General features: G+C 48.0%; 1 protein-coding gene across 4 annotated transcripts; it reads right to left on the reverse strand.

Annotated features, from left to right (window-relative positions):
- Tbl2 (transducin (beta)-like 2) lies at positions 1-14,297 on the reverse strand. 4 transcript variants are annotated; one of them, XM_039090078.2, is made up of 8 exons: positions 14,119-14,256; positions 13,924-13,989; positions 10,749-10,870; positions 9,505-9,689; positions 7,788-7,939; positions 6,987-7,113; positions 5,176-5,328; positions 1,360-4,708 (listed from the first exon to the last, which is right to left on the reverse strand). In XM_039090078.2, exons 4-8 carry the CDS (start codon positions 9,663-9,665, stop codon positions 4,246-4,248), a joined length of 1,056 nt encoding a protein of 351 aa, XP_038946006.1. In that variant the 5' UTR covers positions 9,666-9,689; positions 10,749-10,870; positions 13,924-13,989; positions 14,119-14,256; the 3' UTR covers positions 1,360-4,245. The 4 variants fall into 4 exon arrangements, with proteins under 4 accessions (NP_001385844.1, XP_038946006.1, XP_063127728.1 ...); NM_001398915.1 differs by lacking the exon at positions 13,924-13,989 and having other exon boundaries at positions 1-4,708; positions 14,119-14,297; XM_063271658.1 differs by lacking the exons at positions 13,924-13,989; positions 14,119-14,256 and adding an exon at positions 13,660-13,901.
- Positions 14,298-18,881: the final 4,584 nt, after the last annotated feature.

Here is an 18,881-nt window from a genome sequence, read left to right on the forward strand (position 1 = left end):
TGGTGTAAACACATAAGGGTCTTTATTAGGAGCTCCAGAGCAAGGACTCTCACCATCATCGACAGCAGGTCAGAAATGAGAGCCTCAAGTCTAGGGGTACAGGGTATGTATTGTGGCTACAGCAAGCTTGGGGAATTCCATCCGGGTCAGCAAATTAATATTTTAAAAACTGAATTTTTTTGAAAGGTTATGTATACAGTGACCTGTATGTCTACAGGCCAGGACACCAGATCTCATTATAGATGGCTATGAGCCACCATGTGGTTGCTGGGAATTGAACTCTGGACCTCTGGAAAAGCGGATAGTGTTCTTAACCTCTAAGACATCTCTCCAGCCCTAAAAGCTGCATTTCTGTTATAATCTCTAGGAACCAAATATGGGGGCCAAACCGCCTGACAAGCGGGATGGGTAGGTTATCTTTTCTCTGCAGGATGTCTTAGCTCATCTGTGTGTACCTTGACCCCGTTGTTGTAGCCTGACTGGCTATTGCTAAGGTGGGGGTGGCGGTGAAGGGTGAGGATGGGGGGGGGGTGCCATCAGGTGTTTGCCTAAGTGGACTTTGTGGTTTCCCTCCCAGGTTTGGAGTTGGCTAGCCTTTACACCACCATGTTTAGCTCTCCCACACCTTAAAAATTAAAAAGTTTCAAAATTCGTATTAAATTTCGTGTTTTAGATCCGGACAGTGGTGGCATATGCCTTTAATCCCAGTACTTGGGAGGCAGAGGCAAGTGGGTCATTGTAAAGTTTGAGGCCAGCCTGGTCTACAGAGTGAGAGAAACCCTGTCTCAAAAAGCCAAAGTAAATGAACTGTTTTAGTCAGTCTATGCAGAGCTGACTCATGGTTCTTCAACCTGACAAGTACTCGGGCTCCAAGCATGCGCCGCCACACCTTGTGTAGATCAATGCTGCCTCTGCTTTGAGGATCATAAAAGCTTGGCAGTCTCTATTAATAGCCAGACATTTTTCCTAGGGCAACAAGAACAGCTCTATTCTATCCCTGGGCAGTCTGGGCAGTGACCCTTTGTAATGCTCAGCTCATTAGGAACTCAGGGCTCCCAGGGATGGAGATGCAGGCCTGTCAGCCCTGCTACTCAGGGGGGTGTCAAGCTAGAGAATCTCAAGATCAAAGGCAACTTACTGAAACATTAGCTCAAAATACAGGCAAAAAGACCTGTGTATGGCGGCACATACCTTAAAACCAAGCACTCAGGAAGCCAAGCAGGTGGATTTCTATGAATTCCAGGCTAGCCAAGACTACAAAGTGAGTCATTGTCTCCAATACACACAAAAAATGGGGTTGCGGCAAGACCACATGTCTAATCCTGTGTAATACATAAGCAAAGAATCAACATGGCAAGGTAGCAGAACAACATTTATTCCCATTTTACAGATGAGGAGACAAACTCTGGCAACCTCTGTGATTAGTGGACTCTAGGCCACAGGTCAGTGACTTGGCCGATTCAGGAACAGATTCCTACTTCACTAGGCTTGGGTTCACTACTCTGCAGCCACAACGCCTGTTACTTCTGGAAAGGAGTGCAGAAGCAAGTGCAGGCGTTTTCAAGCTGCCTCCGACAGCCAGGGCAGATGCCCCCCAGACCCCACATGCACACACAAGTCTGAGGCACGGCTGTGTAGTCGGAAGCCCAAACCACGTGTGACCGTCACACAACCCTCAGTATGACTGATCTCATCAGAAACCTGAATCCACAATAGAGAGCAGAGTGCAGAAAAAAAAATATCAAAAGTTCGGTCACTGCTTCTGGTCTGAGTTCCATTTATTGAGAGCTTACTTCGTCCTGCTAGTTGACTTGGGACCCAGAGCAAGGCACACTAACAAGGATTCTGCTCCAACAAATTCGTCAGCAATTTCACAAACTGGTGCTAGAGGGCCAGTGGCAAAGCATTTGCCCAGTGAGGGCTGGGGCTGAGCAGAGAGCCTCCCAGTGAGGGGTTGAGGCATGGCTCGCAGCAGAGCTCTTTGTCTCCCCTGCATGAGGCCCTGGGTTCCATTCCCAGGACTGCAAAAGGAAAAGCAAGGAAGAAGCCTTGCTGAGTTACCTCCTCCTGTCAGGGTTTAGTGTAATTCACAATGGTGCCTCCTTGAGAAGGGCAGTGCCAACATCTAACTTCTCTGAAACTGGCAACTTTTTCGGGATTCTTAACAGGAAGTAGTGGCTCCTACCCACTGTGCAGCCAGGACAATAGACAGAAGCCCAGTACAGTCTCTACCGTTTCCTCCCATCTCACAACCAGGTAACGGGCCTAATTCCCACTCCTGCTCCCCACTCGACTGCCCTTGTCACTGACACTGGAGCAAACACATAGCCAGACAAGATGGTTTCAGAAAGCACCAAGTCATACAAAAGAAGGAAAAACACCAGGGCACCAGGTGGGACAGGATTGGTGGAAAGGGCTACTTCGGAGGAAGTGGGTAAGGGAGACAACTGTTTTCAAGAGAAAGTTACAAGGACTGAATCGCATTGACAAGTCTGCCAACAGAAAGGAAAAATGCTGGCAGCATACCTGGAGCCTGCCAACTGCCTGTTAGTGAAGAACAGGAAGAATGGGGTGGGATGGACCACGGCAAAGAAAGATCACAAGAGAGGCTAAATTTCACGACACTATGCAGGCCACAAGGAGGGTTTGGGGTTTCATTCCAAGAAGAGAGGGAGACCTTTGGGGAATGGCGTGATCCAAAACGCCATTTTTGTTTTCCCAAGGCTGGCTAAACTATGTAGAAGGTGACTTGAAGTAATGCGGTTGGAAACAAGTACTATCCACAAAGTACAGGACAGTGGCTAAGACCGGGATGGTAACAGAAGAGTGGGAGAGACAGCAGATGCTGCAGGCCATCTGGATGTAGCAGCAGTGGTGGAAGGAGAGGGTGACAAGGGAGCCATCAAGGTCAACTTCAGGGTTGTGCCTTGTTCTAAACATCCTGTAGCATTGAGGACGGCAGGAAGAGGTCTTACTTTTAAGTGAGCATCAAAACTAACAGGGATGGGTACTTTTTGCTAGATTCAAGCCTTCCTAGATTCCTGACATCTTCCTCACCCCTTGGATCCAAGCAGTCTTCAAATGTATATGGCTGAGACCCAATTTATTAGTGGGTGTATTTCCTTCATTCCCCATTATTGTCCTGGATTCACTAAGGTCAAGCCTTACGTCTACCACCTCCCCTGCAGCTGTCAATGAACAAAAAGCACGTCACAGACACCAGCCTCTAGGTCCTCCCACCAGCTTTTATCCTTGGCAGCAGGCCCAGTCTTGTCTGTGTTAGCCAGCATCACTAGCTAGTCCCATGAAGCAGGCACTCAAGTGATGAGTTCAAGAAGTCTCCAAGAGAGAGGAGCGCCATCTTGAGACGGCATTACTTCTCGAGGCACGTGAACCAGAGCACCAGATTTATCCAAGATGAATGAGCACGCAGAGCCCTAGGAAACCCGGCCTTCACAAGGGCTGTGGCTCTACCCAGCTGGCTTGCAGAACGCCGGTTTCGTCCCATGTTTACCTGGTAGTTAATGACACTGGACAGCACTGCTACGCTCCGTGTGTGGGAACACACTCTTAGCCTCACAGCAGCTTTGCAGGAAGGCCACAGAGAGCATCGTTCCCCATTTTACAAATAAGAAAACTGAAGCCCAGGGAAAAACAATCTCATCAAGGTTTCTGTCCATACGGAGCCCAGGAGGACCTAGAATTCACTATGTAGTCCAAGCTGGCTTTGAACCACTGATCTCTTGCCTTTGCCTGTAGAGTGCTGAGATTACAGACCAATGCCGACAAAGACCAGTCCTTAATTACTTCTTGCTACTATGAGTAACCTGGTCCAGATGGAGGCTCACCGTGCAGCATTATAAAACACATCTGTACTCTTCTAAAACAGCAACGTGCTCCTGGTGACAAACTTCTACACTGACAAACTTCTTTGGGTCTCAGGGTCTTTTGCCAAACTGTCAAGAGCTTTGTTCTGTCTTTTTCTATTACTTTTCTCAGTGCTAGGTGAAGATGGATCCCCCCTTGGGCCTGTGAGAAAACAGCACCTTTCAGTCTAGGAAGAGTCAAACAAGGAGAGAGAGAGAGACAGAGAGAAAAGAATCGGAGTATGCAAGAATAGTTTCAATAGGAAAAAATAGGGGCCACCAGGAAGAAAATTGGGAGGTTCCTCCAGGTCTCCATCCCAGGGGCACCTGGGAGGAAGTGGTCACTGGAGCAGACAGCGAGACCCATCCAGAGCCAGAGTCACTTCTTCAGGGCACCCAGGCTCTTTAGCGCCTCTTGGGCCTGGGTCAGCTGTTGCTGCAGCCTCTGGCGGGTACTTTCGCTGGATGCCCGCTTCAGGAGGCCCTGCATCTCCTCCACCACAGCCCGGTGGCCAGGGGTGTTGTGGAAGAGTCGAACTGCACGGTCCCCACAGGAGGCCAGGAAGCGGCCTGTGATGTCAAAAGTCAAGTCAGCAATACACTCCCCATGCACACACTCAAAGTACTCCTCCTTCTCCCCACGCCGTGTGTTGAAGAGATGAATACTGGTGCCAGTGGCCAAGGCCAGGACATGGGTGTCAGGGGAGAGTGCCAGGCGGCAAGGCATGGTACTCGCCTCTTCAAAGCGGCCTGTCCTTAGCAAGTAGGGGTCCTGTTGCTTCTTGTATTCCACATCTGTGTCCCATAGCTTCCATGTGCCATCCTTGGAGACAGAGGCCATCCTGCAATATGGGAAATCACAGCTAGAGCCTCCACAACGCCAGCTTGGGAAAACACTGGAGCAGCCCGAGGGACCCAGCAGCTAGGAACCCAAGTTTACATCCTGCCGAGAATCAAGTCCTCCACCCTTTTCAGAACTGCAGCCCAGGCAGGCAGAAGAAGCCCAGATTCACTGCTTAGCCCAGCTTGGTAGCTCACACCTTTATAACATCAGCACTGGGGGGCTGAGGCAAGGCAAGAGCATCCCTGTGAGTTCAAGGGCAGCCTGGGCTACCAAATGAGACCCTGTCTGAAAAACACGAACAAAACAAAACAATTACCAGGTAAGGTAGTACACACCTGCACCTCAGTAATTAGGAGGGAGAGAGGCAGGTAGATCAGGACTCCAGGGCCAGCCTTGGCTATCTGTCCTAAATCAGACCTAGCAAGCCAAAGAGTAGAGGAAAGAAGACTGCACTGAAGCACTCACCTCCGAGAGTCATTGGAGAAGGCGAAAGAGTGGACAGACGCAGAGTGACCTTTCAGTTCAAAGGCTCGCAGCACCTCCTGGAACTCTCCCTTCTTCCCGAAGCAGACCTCCCAGACCTTCACATCGGGGGTGAAGCCACACGAACCCACAAACCTGTCATGCAATCCACACTCTTCAAACTCAAACGTTAAAGGCATCTCAGTCCTGATAAGTCTTAGATCTTTCTCTCCTGAGAAACAGCACCCTTTGGGGATGCTAGGCATGGATCTAGAGTTTCATAAATAGAAGGTAAGCAATCTGTAGCTACGGCTAGCCACAGCCCGAGGAAGCTTTTTTTTTTTTCTTTTCTTTTTTTCGGAGCTGGGGACCGAACCCAGGGCTTTACTCAAGCGCTCTACCACTGAGCTAAATCCCCAACCCCCCGAGGAAGCTTTTTAAAGTGTTCCTGTGCCAGGCATGGAGGTAGACCCTGCAACCCCAGCTAGTATGAAGGCTCAGGCAGGAGGATCTCAAGTTCAAGGCCTTCCTGGGCTAACAGTAAACTGGAAGACGGTATGGGTAACTTAGCGGGATTTTAGCTCAAACTAAGACTAAAATTAATAAAGTTAAGACGGGGCCTGGTGGTACATACTTTTAATCCCAATGGTCGGGAGGCAAGAGCAGGCAGAGTTCTGTGAGTTTGAGATCACTCTAGTTTATATAGTGAGTTCTAGTCTGGCCAGGGCTACTGGACTGAGATCCTGTCTCAGAACAAATAAAACCAACCAACCAGAAAACAAAAAGAGCCAGGGATGGTGGCACATGTCTGTAACCCCAGTACTGAGCAGGCAGGTGTAGGAGTAGTATCACAGGTTCAAGGCCAACTTGCACTACATAGCTAGTTCTAGGCCAGTCTGAATTCCACAGCAAAACTATCTAAAATTAAAAAAAAAAAAATGAAAATTTTGGGGAGCTGTGGATAGAGAACTTACCTAGCATGCTCGAAGATTTAGATTCTATACCCAGTACTACAGGGTAAAGAAAAGGTTGTATATCTATTCTTGGTTCAAGGTGACGGTGTGCTTTAAGATCCACAGTATAGGGATAGAGAAGTAGCCCAGGAGTATACTCCTAACTGAGCAAAGCCCACTCCCGCACACATAAACCTAGTTTGGTGGTGCATGCCTATTATCCCAGCACACAGGAGGTGGAAGCAGAAGGATCAGGGGATCAAAGTCATCCTCAACCACAGAGTGAGCTCAAGGCCAGAACAGACTAAGGAGAGATCCTATTTTTAAGAAAAGCTGGGCATAGTGGTACACACCTGTAATCTTAGTACTTGGGAGGCAGATGAAGATGGATCTCTGTGAGTTTAAGGCCGGCCTGCTTTACATAGGAGGTCCAGGATAGCCAGGGCTATACAGAGAGACCCTGTCTCAGAAAAAAGTTCTTAGTAGGCAGATGCAGCTGCCTGTGATCTCAGATCTCAGTGAGCTTCAGGCCATCCTATCTATATAATGAGTTCTAGGCCAGCCAGGGATACACAGTGAGACTCCGACTCAAAAACGAAACAAGTTAAATGAACCCTTAGATGAGGAGCTGCACATGAGAGGTGGCTGAGCGTTTGCCTAACATGTACAGTGCATGGTTTCCACCGTCAGCACTGCAAAACTAAAAACAGGAGAGGTGAAGAAACAGACACTAAGGAGCTTGGGGGCTTGGGTGAAATCCTTTCCTTTTGGAGATCCAGGACTTATACTCCAGTGTCCGAACACCCCTCCTTTTAGCTGCCTCTCTGCTCTGTACCTCTTGTGCCTCTTCCTCTTCCTCACCTGCTACATGGGGAGATAACAGCGTGACTGTTGTTCATCTGGTTGGTGTTGATTGTGGACAGCACCTGACCTTTCAGATTCCATATGAGGACAGTCGTGTCACTGGAGGCAGTCATGATGAATTTCCCTGATGAGGAGAGGACCACTGTGAGTTCAAGACCATCAGACTGTCACCTCTGAACGAAACAATGGGGCACTGCTCTGAGAAGTATCCGTGCCCCTTTCCCAGGCCATAGGTCACCACAGGTGACACTGTGTTCTTAGTATTCAATCTCATGGACTCTAGGGAAGCGTAGGACCAAAATGCTTTGGTACCAGGGACAACAAGCAAAACTCAGGCAGACAAAACTCAGACACTCGCAAGGTGGTTCAGCTGGTGGAGGTATTTGCCACTAAGCCTGACGACCTGAGTTCAATCCCAGGATCCACTGGGCCGACTTCTGTGTGCTATGATAAACACACAACAAAATAAATGCAAAAAAGGCAGGGGAGGGAGAGGGAGGCCAGGAGAAACGGCTCAACAGTTAAGAGCATTGGCTGCTCTTCAAGAGGACCTGGATTTGATTCTGAGCACCCAGATGGCAGCTCACAATTGGCCTTAACTATGATCCCAGGAGATCCCATGCCCTCTTCTGGCCATTGTGAGCACAGCATGCAGGTGGTTCACACACATACATTCAGATAAAATATCTACCATACACGTAAAGTAAAAATAAACCTTTCAAATGAAGCAGAGAACAAGTTATGCCTCAGGCACATATTCATGCCTTGAGTAAACTCCATCCACAAGACTTCCCTTACCTGTGTCAGCAATGCCGATGTTGATAATGGGTGCCTTGTGTTTTTTAGGGAAATCCTCTGGGGTGGCTGTGAAAGTAAAGCCCCCGTCTTCTCGCTTGGTCATCTTAAAAACACGGAGAGTATCCCCATTTGCCAGCCAAACAATGAAGGCTCTAGAGAGAAGCAAAACAGAGTTCACTTCCTCACCTGTGCAGAGGCCTATGTGTTCTAGACTCTTGAGAAAACCAAGATTGTCCCTTGTGCCATACTGCACAGTCTTACAATAGATCTCTTAGTTCAAAGTCTTTTTTTTAACTTAAGATTTTTAAAAATGTTTTGTGCGTGTGCGCGCACACACACACACCACATAAACACCTGGTGTCCTTAGAGGCCAGATGAAGACATTGGCTTCCATGAGCCTGGAGTTACAGTCATGAGCTGTCATGTGGGTGCTGGGAATTGAACTTGGGTCCTGTGTGGGTAGCTGGTGTTCTTCTTTTTTTTTTTTTTTGGTTCTTTTTTTTCGGAGCTGGGGACCGAACCTAGGGCCTTGCGCTTCCTAGGCAAGCGCTCTACCACTGAGCTAAATCCCCAACCCCGGTAGCTGGTGTTCTTAACCCCTAAGCCATCATTCAAAGTCTTGCAAAAACTATTCATAAGGTCAATGAAATGGTTCAGCAGGTAAAAAAGTACTTGCTTGGCAAGGCTAATGTAACTTGAGTTCAATACTGAGGAACCCATGCAGAAGGGAAAAACTCAACTTCTGTTGTTCTCTGGGACACATACACACACACCCCCAAAACAAAACAATTCAAGGACAGAGATGTATCTCAGTGGTAGGCCATGGGTTTGATCCTTAGCACTAAACATAAAGAATATCTTCCCTAGATGAGAGGGGCTTTGAGACTTAAGGAGCAGGAAGCTACGAGAGTCTTAACACTTATAGGCCTCTCCCCAAGGTCATAGAAATAGTAAGCAATGGCTGGCAAGAGAGGACTGTCTGAGGGAGCTGCCTGACAGCCCAATCCACAGCTCCAATCCAGCTTTTCCAAGTCATCATCATCCATGCTAACAGGGGCCTGCTGTGATTTGACTCCCAAAGAGTTGTCCACATTCTTTTAAGCACCCTCTTACCCATACTCCTGTAAGTAACCTCAGTAAACCCAATGGTTCACCAAACGCCACACAGCACAATCACTCTTTGGTCTGTTGTTGATGTCCTTCCTAGGGTACACAGACTTTTGCGTATATTCCCCTGAACTAAGATACACAAGGCCACACCGAAACCCAGCACTGGGGAGACTGGGGCAGAGATCACAAGTTCAAGGCCAAGCTGTATCACCTAGTGAGAGCAACATAGCGAAGCTCTGGGTCCTGTCTCAAAACAACCAAAAAACTAAACCCAAGGCTGAAGGCGTAGCTCGCTGGGATGTGGATGCTGAGTTCAGTCCCTACTCTACAACAGAAAAAAGGAAAAGGACCCTCATAGCCTTGGCTCCCTTCATCTCTAGAGCTTAAGAAGTCATAAGCACTTCCAAAGTTCATGGTGGATTAGAGTTGGAGCCTCCAGGGTAAGAATGATCTTCCTGTCTCTGATCCCTTCTCCAGAGCAATGCCCTTTTTATGTCACAACAAGGGAGACTCTTAATCCCTCCCCGCTAACTCCCAACTGGATATGTGAAGGCCACAGCCACGAGATGGGCTTTGCAGGCAAGCCTGAGGCTCTGTCCTGTCCCACCTGCAGTCAGGGCTGAAGCGCACCAAGGTGGCATGGTCCAGCTCCACGTTGGCTCTCATGCTGCGGTGTTCCCGCTGAAGGAAATCTTTGGTGCTCCAGATACGGACAGTGCGGTCATCTGCACAGGTGGCCAGATACTTGCCGTTGCTGCTGAAGTCCATGCAAGATATATTCCCACTGTGGCTCTAGGGAAAAAGACACAGGAAGTACCAATGAGAAGCCTCTCAAGTGGATGGGGAGGCTGAACCTAGAGCTTCAACTCAGGCTCAGGGGTTTGGATGACTGACAAGCTGGATAGACCAGGATAAGCTAGCCCTGCTGGTTCAGTTCCACAATCCTAGCTCCCCAGGAGCTCAGCAGTAGGATTCCAAGTTCAAGGCCTGCCTGGGCTGCAGAGTAAGTCTGAAGCTAGCCCAAGCATTTAGTGAAGCTATCTCAAAAGTGTAGAACAAAATAGTAGAAACAATGAATGTAAATAAAGTTGAGCGGACTAGGACTGGAGTTTATGGTCCAGGGCCTGCAGGACACTTATACAGCAACCTGCCAATCAAGAACTTGATGGAGTAATATTTAAATGGGGGTTTCTACCTCACCTTTAATCATTTAGTTCCCAAATAAGACACAGAACCTTTATACTTATAATTAACAGTAACAGCACTAGAGCTGGGCAGCCATCAACCCTCTATGATGTCCTGTCCACTTCCCTGTCAGTAACTGTATGACTTTCCACGTTCCACCTGGGCTGCTCTTACTCCAACTGACCAGCCCTCAACGTTCTCATGATTCACCTACCCTCTCCTCATCCCTCTGCTCTCCTCCTCATGGTCTCTGACTCTGATCCCAAGCACTGGGAACTGAAGCCCCATCTACCCCCCTTCTGCCCAGCTACAGGCTGTAGGCATCTTTATTCAACCAGTAGTTTTATATTAAGGAACAAGGTTACATAGCGTCACTTGTGCAGCCCCGAGGCAAGCAGATCTTACAGCCAGTGTTTACGATTACGATACACAGCCATAGTGCAGACCTTAACCAGAACGGAAGGTATAATGCACTTGGCTCTGGGTTCAATCCTCAGTACAAGGAGAAGGAAATAAACTCAGAAAGGCCAGAAGGGTACCTACTCTTTTGCTGAGACTTAGGAGTGAACATGATTTGCACAGATTATGAAAGGACAAGATCTGGGTGGGAGCAGTCTTCATGTACAGACTGCATGTATGTGTTCAGTACCCAGGAGTACCAAGTACCTTCAGTGCTGCGGCTAGGAGGGGGTGGGTGAAGTTGTGCTGCTGAGGCTTCTCCTTACGAATCCGCTGATTCTGTTTCTGCTTCTTAGATACTGACTTCTTAGATTCGTTTTCTTTCTGACCTAGAAGGAAGGGTCATGTCATTTATCCATGCACTCACTCAGAAAGCACCTACTGAGTACCTAGAATTACTTAGGCCCTCTGTGGAGTACTACAACATGACTCAGATACGGCCCTTGTCCTTGAGAAAGGGACATACGCAAAACCAGGCTTGGGAGCAGGAGGCATTGTTTATAGGTAAAGTACTTGCTTTCTACATATGAGGTGCTTGAGTTTGATACCCAGAACCCACATAAAATTGCCAGGTGTGGTGGCATGCACTTGTAATCTCAGCACTGAGGAGGTAGAGTCAGGAAAGTCTCTGGGGCTCTCGGGCCAACCAACCCCCTCGTTCATGCACTGCAGGTCAATATGAGATTCCGTCTCAATGAAAGCAACTTGTGTTCCTAACGATATATAAGGTTGTTCTCTGATCTCCATGTGCACAAGATGCACAAGTGCACCCATACATGTTCACTGAAAGGGGGAGGGGCTGTGGGGCTTAATGGTAGAGGGCTTGCCTAGCATGTGCAAGGCCCCAAGTTCAATCTCCAGCTGTCCTAAAAGCAAACAAAATGGGGCTGGAGAGATGGCTCAGTGGTTAAAAGCATATATTGCTCTTTCAGAGACTCAGTTTGGCTCCCAGCACTCAAATCAGGTGGCTCCCAACCAACTATAAGTCTAGTCCTAGAGAATATGGCCTCTAGGGCCCCCAAGAATACCCACACAAAAATGGACAAATCTATAGACAGACATATATATATATATATATATATATATATATATATATATATATAATTTTTTAAAAAGGCTTAGAGCTCAGACTTGACTTTGGATTTGGTCTTTACTGCTGCGTATTCTTCTCTTCTATTTTTAAAGCAATTCTGGAAATTGAGACTATAGCTCTGTGCATGCTAAGGAAGGGTACATGCTCCACATCCCCAGCCCTCGCGAGGGATCTCGCAGAGGCTGCTTGCTGAGTCTGTATGGCATCTCTCTGAGCTGACACAGATGGATGGATGGGTTCATGGCTTAGCCAGTATAGTATGGATTCTAGTCAGGCATCCCGAGATAGGGAAATAATCTGCACAATGGAATCTGAAGAACTGGTCTTGGGGATGTTATTTAACTGCTTCAAATCTTGATTTCCTCAAGGAGATGGTAAAACCAGGTTTGGTGATGTATGCCGACTATAAATGATTCTAACACTCAGGAGGTGGAGAAAGGAAGACTCGGGGGTGGGGTGGGGTGGGGTTCAGAGTCAGACTTGACTACATGGTGAGTTCAAGGTCCGCCTGGACATCCCTTTCTCAAACACACACACACACACACACACACACACACACACACACACACACACACACACCACACATCCCCAAGGGCTGAGAATCAAATGAGTTACAAGCCAAAAGCACTCCTGAATTGATGAGAAAGCTCAAGAGAAGCCACATAGTGTTACACACAAGTAATCCTGGTATTTGAGTGTGAGACAAGAGGAGTAGGAGGATTCCAGACTAGTCTGGAATAGTGGCATCCTGGCTCTAAATCAACCACCAATGTATCTGACAGAAATCAAGTTCGAGGCGAACTAAGTCTGACGACCCAGGTCCAATCTCACATGGAAGAAAACGGACTTCCCAAAGTTGTTCTCCAATCTCTACACAGGCACAGTGGCACACACACAAGCGAGAGAGCGAGAGAGAGGATGAGAATAAATGCAAGCAAGCAGGGCAGTGGTAGCACATGCCTTTAACCCCAGCACTAGGGAGGCAGATGGGTTGACAGCCAGGGCTACACCCAGAAATCCTGTCTCAAAAAACAAAATATAAATTAATTAAAATTAAACATATCTTGGAGAACTAGGTTTCCACATAAAGCTGACATGTGTGAGGTAGCAGTAGATGTTCCCAAATTCTTTCTTTCTTTTTTTTTTTTTTCTTTTTTCCGGAGCTGGGAACCGAACCCAGGGCCTTGCTCTACCACTGAGCTAAATCCCCAACTCCGTTCCCTAATTCTTATAGGAATTAAAACTTATTATTGAACTTGCTATATACAATGTGCCTCTAACTTGCCCATGTTGACCTTCGGAGTCAAACCAGATGCTGGTTTTTTTTTTTTTTTTTTTGGTTCTTTTTTTTCGGAGCTGGGGACCGAACCCAGGGCCTTGGGCTTCCTAGGTAAGCGCTCTACCACTGAGCTAAATCCCCAGCCCCCAGATGCTGGTTTTTTATTCTTTCTTCACTGGGATAAAACCCAGTGCCTTGGGTCTCACAGGCAAGGGTTCTAGCTTTGAGTTCTGCTCCTGGCCCCTCACTAGGGGATGCAAGGCAGGCGGTCTACAGTTGTACCATGTCTGCAGCAGCCTCCAAATGTTTTAGAATCTCTGCCTTCTTGACTTTTGCCACTGGCAGAACTGTCTTTCTTTCTTGGCCTCCTAAGCAAATCCTACAGTGCCATCCTTGAACAACTCACATCACAAACTGGGGGTGTAGCTCTGTGGTACAGCACTTGCTTGAGACTCTGGCTCCATATACCCAGCACCACACAAGGCTAGGTAGAGGGAGCACACGCCTGTATATTCCAATGCTCCTGAGAATGTCTAGAGTTCAAAGGCCAGTCTGGACAGCATAGTGAAACCTCATCTCAAAACCCACAATGGGCTCCCTACCCTCCATTGAAGAGTTCCCAGAATCCTCAACTTAAAAAAAGAAAAAAAAGCAGCAAGGCCATTCATACTCGTTCCTTTTATAGTATTAACTCCTCTGTGAAATTTAATACACCATATATTTCTCTTGCTTTTTCAGATGCTTACAATTCAGATCTGCAGTGTAGACGTGCACTTCAGAAGCTTCTTAGTTACTGAACATACGAAAAAGACCTCGAAGCTTAGCAATAGGCTTGAGGAGCTCAGAAAACGTTCCTGTCGGTCAGAAATACTGCTGAACAGTATTTTCAAATGATCCCCATTTTCTAAGAACATGAACACATAGCAAATTTAGGGTCTGACTGAGTTTTCATAGAAGCCCTGGGGACAAAGGTGGTGGCGGTGGGAGGTGTCCCAGGAAAAGTCACCCACCAGGTAGCAGCGCAGCTCCCAGATTCTAAAGTGTCTTGTCCCTGGGGTGCACCTGCAACTCGAAACCTACATGGGAAAGTTCATCTCAGTCACAACCGGGGAAACTGAGGTCCGTGACTCTCCACGCTCCTCGGACCACGCAGCGGCCGGGAGCAAAGTCCCCAGAGTCATCGCCACCCGGCCCGGTATACTTACAGATGGGCTGGCTGGGCTTCTCCTCGGCCCGCAGCCAGCCCCGCGCCACGGCCGCGGTGGCCACCAGGGCCAGCAACCCCACCAGGAGGGACAGCCCCATCAGCTCCGGCATCTGCGGCAGCTCCATGACTGCGGGACAGCTGCCACCTCAGCCTACGACGCCGGCGTCCTCACGTCTCGGCGCACGAGGGGGCGGGGGAGGACAGTTGGCGCGCCTCGAGGGGCGGAACTGGCCAGTGATGGGCTTTTGGGGGCGTGGCCTGGCCGTAAGCGCACCTCCGAAGGCGGGACCTAACCGTTACGAGGTCCTATGAGAAGGGACCTGGCCGTTGGAGCGCTCTGCAGGGTGGAACTTGACCGCTTGAGGGCCCTGAGGGCGGGGCCGGGCCGTTAGCCGGTTCTGTGAGGCGGGGCCTGGCAGTTGGAGCGCTCTAAGGGCGGAGCCTGGGACTTGCGCGCCTCGAGGGGTGGGCCGGGCGGTTAGAGTGCTCTGTGGGGCGGGGCCTGTCCGTTGGCACGCTTCGACCGACTGAACCTAATTGCACGTACTGTTGGGCGGAGCTTGGCCTTTGAGGCATCTTGGGGAGCCAATCTTGACCGTTTTCGTCTATTTGGGGAGGGAGAACTGGTAATTTGAGTGTTAGGAGGAGAAAGACTTAGCTGTTGACACGACCTGAGGGGTGGGACTTTGCTGCTCACGCTTCTGGAGGCCGAAACTCGCTTATTTGCTTCACGTGCTCTGAGGGGGTGGGGCCTGGCTATTTGAACGCCTCGTGGGGCAGGGTCTTCCGGCTAAGTGTTCTGAGGGGCGGGACTTAGCGAGTGACCTGAAAGGCAAGGCCTGGCTATTGGACTACTATTGAGGGGCGGGGCCTAAGGGAGAACTGCTCTGATTAAAGCTGTGTCTTGATCGGTAATTAGAGGTTTTATTGCAGCGTTGCCACACTGGATCCTTCCAAGGTTCTTATTGCCACTTGATCGGTGCTTTCGCTGCTGAGGAAGAGAAATGCCCCGGCCGTTGGTATGGGACGCAAAGCCTTGAACAGTAAGGGTGTCGTGGAGAGGCAAAGTTGTAACCATTAGAAACAGAAACGGCTAGTAAGGTCGGAAAGAACTGAGACACTAGAATACTGGTTGCATCCGAGCACGTCAGTTATCGTAGGAGGGCTCGGAGCAAAGTCCATGAGTGTAGTATTTTGAACAAAAGACTGAAGGTAGAAAACAAGCCAGGGAGATGGTAGATCACTTGTCTAGCCTGTACAAAAACCTGGGTTCGATCCCTAGCTCTGCAAAGAGAAACAACAAAACCAAAACTTACAATGTGTTGGGGCTGGGACTGTAGCTCCATTGGAAGTGTTTTCCTAGCTTGCAGAAGCTGAGTTCTTCGGCACCCCATAAACCCATATTGTAGTATTTGCCTGAGTTCTTCAGCATCCCATGTTGTAGCATTTGCCTGCTGCCCGACACTTGGGAGGAGAAACAGGAAGATCAGAAATTCAAGGTACTCTTAGACCATATTGCGAGTTCCAGGGCAGTCAACAACAACAAAACAAACTGGAAGTTGTTGCAAAAATCTTCCAGGGAGGTGATAAGTATCCAGATTTAGGTAGCCTGAAGAGCAAAAGGGATGTTGAAAAGGAGATACTTATTTTTTTTTGGCCGTGCTAGAGATCTAAGCTAAGCACCTGCTCTACAATGGAGGCTACCATCTCGTCCCTGAAAAGGTTATATGTATGTTTGGGCGCCCCAATTGTGGTGGCATATTCCTTTAATCCCAGCACTTGGGAAGCAGAGACAGGTGGATTTCTCCTGAATTTGAGGTCAGCCTGGTGCATTCACTTTCTTTTTATAATGCTTACAATTTTGCCTCTCCACGACACCCTTGCTGTTCAAGAAATACATAGTGAGGCTTCTGTCTCACAATTTTTTTGCATATGTATGTGTGTGTATGGCATACACGAGTGTAAGTTTGCATGTGCTCAGATGTGTGATGTGTGTGTGTGTGTATGTGTGTGTGTGCGCGCGCGAGCGCGCATTTGTGTGGAGGCCAGATGTTGATGCCTGTTGGTTTTCAAAATTGTTCTCTACCTTTTATATTCTGAGTATTGGGGTAGGGTATGATGTTAAATCTGTATTGTACAATTTCAGCTATTCTGACTAATTTCTCTGTCTCTCCTCCATGCTAGGGTTATGAGGAGGCTGACATGACATACCCACCCAGGGTTTAGGATGGTTTCTGATACCCGAACTCCACTTTACACACACAGTAAATGCTTTACCCACTAAGACATCTTTTCCTCACCCCGAAGAGAAAACTTTTGATTTTTTTTCCCCCTCAAAGAGTCTCAATATTGTAGCCCAAACTGGCCTTAAATTTGTGGCAACCCTTGGGCTGGAGAGATGGCTCAGTGGTTAAGAGCACTGAATGCTCTTCCAAAGGTCCTGAGTTCAAATCCCGGCAACCACATGGTGGCTCACAACCATCTGTAATGGGATCCGATGCCCTCTTCTGGTGTCTCTGAAGACAGAGACAGTGTACTTATATACATAAAATAAATAAGTCTTTTTTCTTTCTTTTTTTTTTTTTTTCGGAGCTGGGGACCGAACCCAGGGCCTTGCGCTCGCTAGGCAAGCGCTCTACCGCTGAGCCAAATCCCCAACCCCAAAATAAATAAGTCTTAAAAAAGATTAAAAAAAAAAGTTTGTGGCAACCCTTCCTCACTCTTCTGAGAACTGAGATTATAGGAATTTTTTGGTTTGATTTGGTTTGGGCTTTTTAATTTTAATTTTGGGCTGCTGAGCCAGGGTCTCTGTGTAGTCCCGGCTGTCCTGGAACTCACTTTGTAGGCCAGGGTGGCCTCGAACTTGAAGTAATCCTTTTCCTCCCAGGCATAGAGGCACTTACCTGTAATCCCAGTATTCTGGAGGTAGAGAGGCAGGAGGATCCCGAGTTCAAGGCCAACCACAATGGCTCAGCAGATTAAAAACACTGGCCACCAAGCCTGACTACTTGAATTTGAGTCCCAGGGCCCAGATGACTGAGACAACTAACACAAGTTGTCTTCTGACCTACGCAGGCAGGCACAGGTGACCAGAAGCACACAAAGGAGTAAACATAATTTTCAAAATATATATCTATATCTATATATATATCTACTGATATATATATCAGAGAGAGAGAGAGAGAGAGAGACATAGATATACTGTTGCTGTCTTCATATACACCAGAAGAGGGCATCAGGTCCCGTTACAGATGGTTGTGAGCCACTATGTGGTTGCTGAGAATTGACCTTACGACCTCTCTTTAGGAGCCAGTACTCTTAACCAAAGAGCCATTTCACCAGCCCCAATAAATGTAATTTTTAAAAGGCAGCCATTAGAGAACAAGGAACAGTGAAGTCCTATGGGCCTTTCAGTCCATTTTCTCCAATTAAAATCTAAAAAACCAGGATTAACCAGATATAACCAGGAATTGATTTTGATGTATGACACTGATATAATCTACAGAATTCACCATTAAAACACATCTTGAAACATACCATTTGGATCAGACATGCTTCACTAGAAAGGAATGTTTCTAGAACTGGTATGCGCTGTGAGTTGCCTGGTCCCCACACCCACAGCAAGCCTGTAAGCTCCACTATGGGCCAGCCTGCCCTAACCCCATAGCACTCCAACTGCCTGGCCTCACAGTTCCAGCCCTGTCTTCATGACAAGGACCCTCTAAGGACACGGGCAATGACAGAAGCAGCCAGACATAGACAGCCAGACATATTGGCTGTCTCTGGTGAGGAACTATGTCCAGTCAGTTAGCAGAGAGGACTCACTTCCTTCCCTTTTGCCCTTTTCTGGGAACTGGCATCAATTCAGTTCTGGGCAGTGTGGTGGGGAGTGCTGGCCATTCTGCCATCTACAGATGAAGCTGTCTGGGGTTTTGTTACTTTTTTTTTTTTTTTTTTTTTTTTTTTTTTTTTGTCAACTTGATACAAAGTAGAGTCGCCTGGGAAGAGGGCATTTCAGTTGAGGAGTAGCCATATCAGTGGGGCACTTATGTAATTAGTGGCTGGGGGGAGGGGCACACCTCCGGTGGTGTCACTCAGTTCTAGTCCCCTGGAGATCTTGCCTTGGCTCACCTCAAGGACCACCTATCCTGTGGAAGCATAAACCAAATAAATCCTTTCCTCTCTAAGTCATTTTTGGTCTTTGTTACACAATAAGAAACCAAACTAGAACATTTAGTTTGGTTTGATCTCAGTATGAAAATAATGTACTTGGAACTCCCTAGGTTGTCTAGGCCTCGAACTCATGATCATCCTGCCTCGGTCTTCCCAGTGCTGGCATCAAGAGCCTCCATCACTGCTCCTAAGTGACAGCGTCACTTTAAAGAACCATTGCAGGGCTGGGGGAAATGGCTCAGCAAGTAAAGTGTTCGGTGAATGAAATGAATTTCTCTGCACATGTATGTGCGCACGTGCGTGCATGGGCGTGTGTCTTGTATGCACACGTTTACAGTTGTATAAATGCATTACAGGCAAGAAGTCGACATCAGTCGTCTTTCTCACTCATTCTCCATCTTTCCCCAGCCTCTGTTTCCTGTGAGTTTTTATTAGCTGTTGGACTCTGACTCCACAGGTGTATGGCTTGAGTTTAGTTCCTCGGCACCCACATAAAAGCCAGGCATATAGTACTGTGCATATCTAAGCCCAGGGTTGAAGACTCAGAGACAAGCAGATTCCTGAGGCTTGCTAGTTAACCAGTCCAGC

The sequence above is a fragment of the Rattus norvegicus genome, chromosome 12 (assembly GCF_036323735.1).
Source record: "Rattus norvegicus strain BN/NHsdMcwi chromosome 12, GRCr8, whole genome shotgun sequence".
Taxonomy (NCBI): Eukaryota; Metazoa; Chordata; class Mammalia; order Rodentia; family Muridae; genus Rattus; species Rattus norvegicus.

Bases quoted from the DNA above. Each gene is read 5' to 3' on its own strand.
- Tbl2 (NM_001398915.1), bottom strand. From the start codon at position 14,245: ATGGAGCTGCCGCAGATGCCGGAGCTGATGGGGCTGTCCCTCCTGGTG. The intron at 9,690-10,748 runs GTACTTGGTACT...CTTTTTCCCTAG, and splicing joins TCCTAGCCGCAGCACTGAAG to AGCCACAGTGGGAATATATC. The intron at 7,114-7,787 runs GTAAGGGAAGTC...TCTCCTCATCAG, and splicing joins CATCGGCATTGCTGACACAG to GGAAATTCATCATGACTGCC.